The 482-nt window shown below is 26.8% G+C and overlaps 1 protein-coding gene across 1 annotated transcript in view; it reads left to right on the top strand.

The window, feature by feature from the left end:
- Positions 1-227: 227 nt before the first annotated feature.
- Positions 228-482, top strand: part of LOC124952688 (coiled-coil domain-containing protein 112-like) — a 2,844-nt gene continuing 2,589 nt past the window's right edge. Inside the window, exon 1 of the mRNA XM_047502943.1 lies at positions 228-482. This exon is cut by the window's right edge and continues 106 nt beyond it. Within this exon, the coding sequence (XP_047358899.1) occupies positions 368-482 (115 nt within the window). The 5' untranslated portion in view covers positions 228-367.

The raw sequence follows: 482 nt of genomic DNA on the forward strand, positions 1-482 counted from the left end.
GTTAGAAAAATCATTGAAATTTTTATTTATTCTATCATTTAATTTTTAATTTACAATTGTTATATAATCTCGTAAATATGTAATTATTTTAATATTTTATCTTTTTTTCAATATCGTTTTGCATATGTTTCGTATTAGAAAAAGCAGGTGTATTGGTTCATAAAGCGGAACCCGTATCGTCATGGAAACACACATGCTACGCACAGTCGTTCGATTTCATACTTACAATAAAGATCGAAACTGGTGCTTTGAAAAGTTTTCTCTATAAAATTATCGAACGTTTCTGTAAAACGTTTTTATATTTTGTTTATATATATATATATATATATATATAAAGACGTTAGGGTAGTTTACCTTACTCGATGATATGAGTACGCAAAATGAAAACGATGAGAACGTAGAAGAGAAGAGATCTAACTTGAATTTAAGAAAGATTCAAAAATCGAAATGTTTTAAGAGTTTTGTGCAATTAAAACATCAGG

This window comes from Vespa velutina, chromosome 10, assembly GCF_912470025.1.
Source record: "Vespa velutina chromosome 10, iVesVel2.1, whole genome shotgun sequence".
Taxonomy (NCBI): domain Eukaryota; kingdom Metazoa; phylum Arthropoda; class Insecta; order Hymenoptera; family Vespidae; genus Vespa; species Vespa velutina.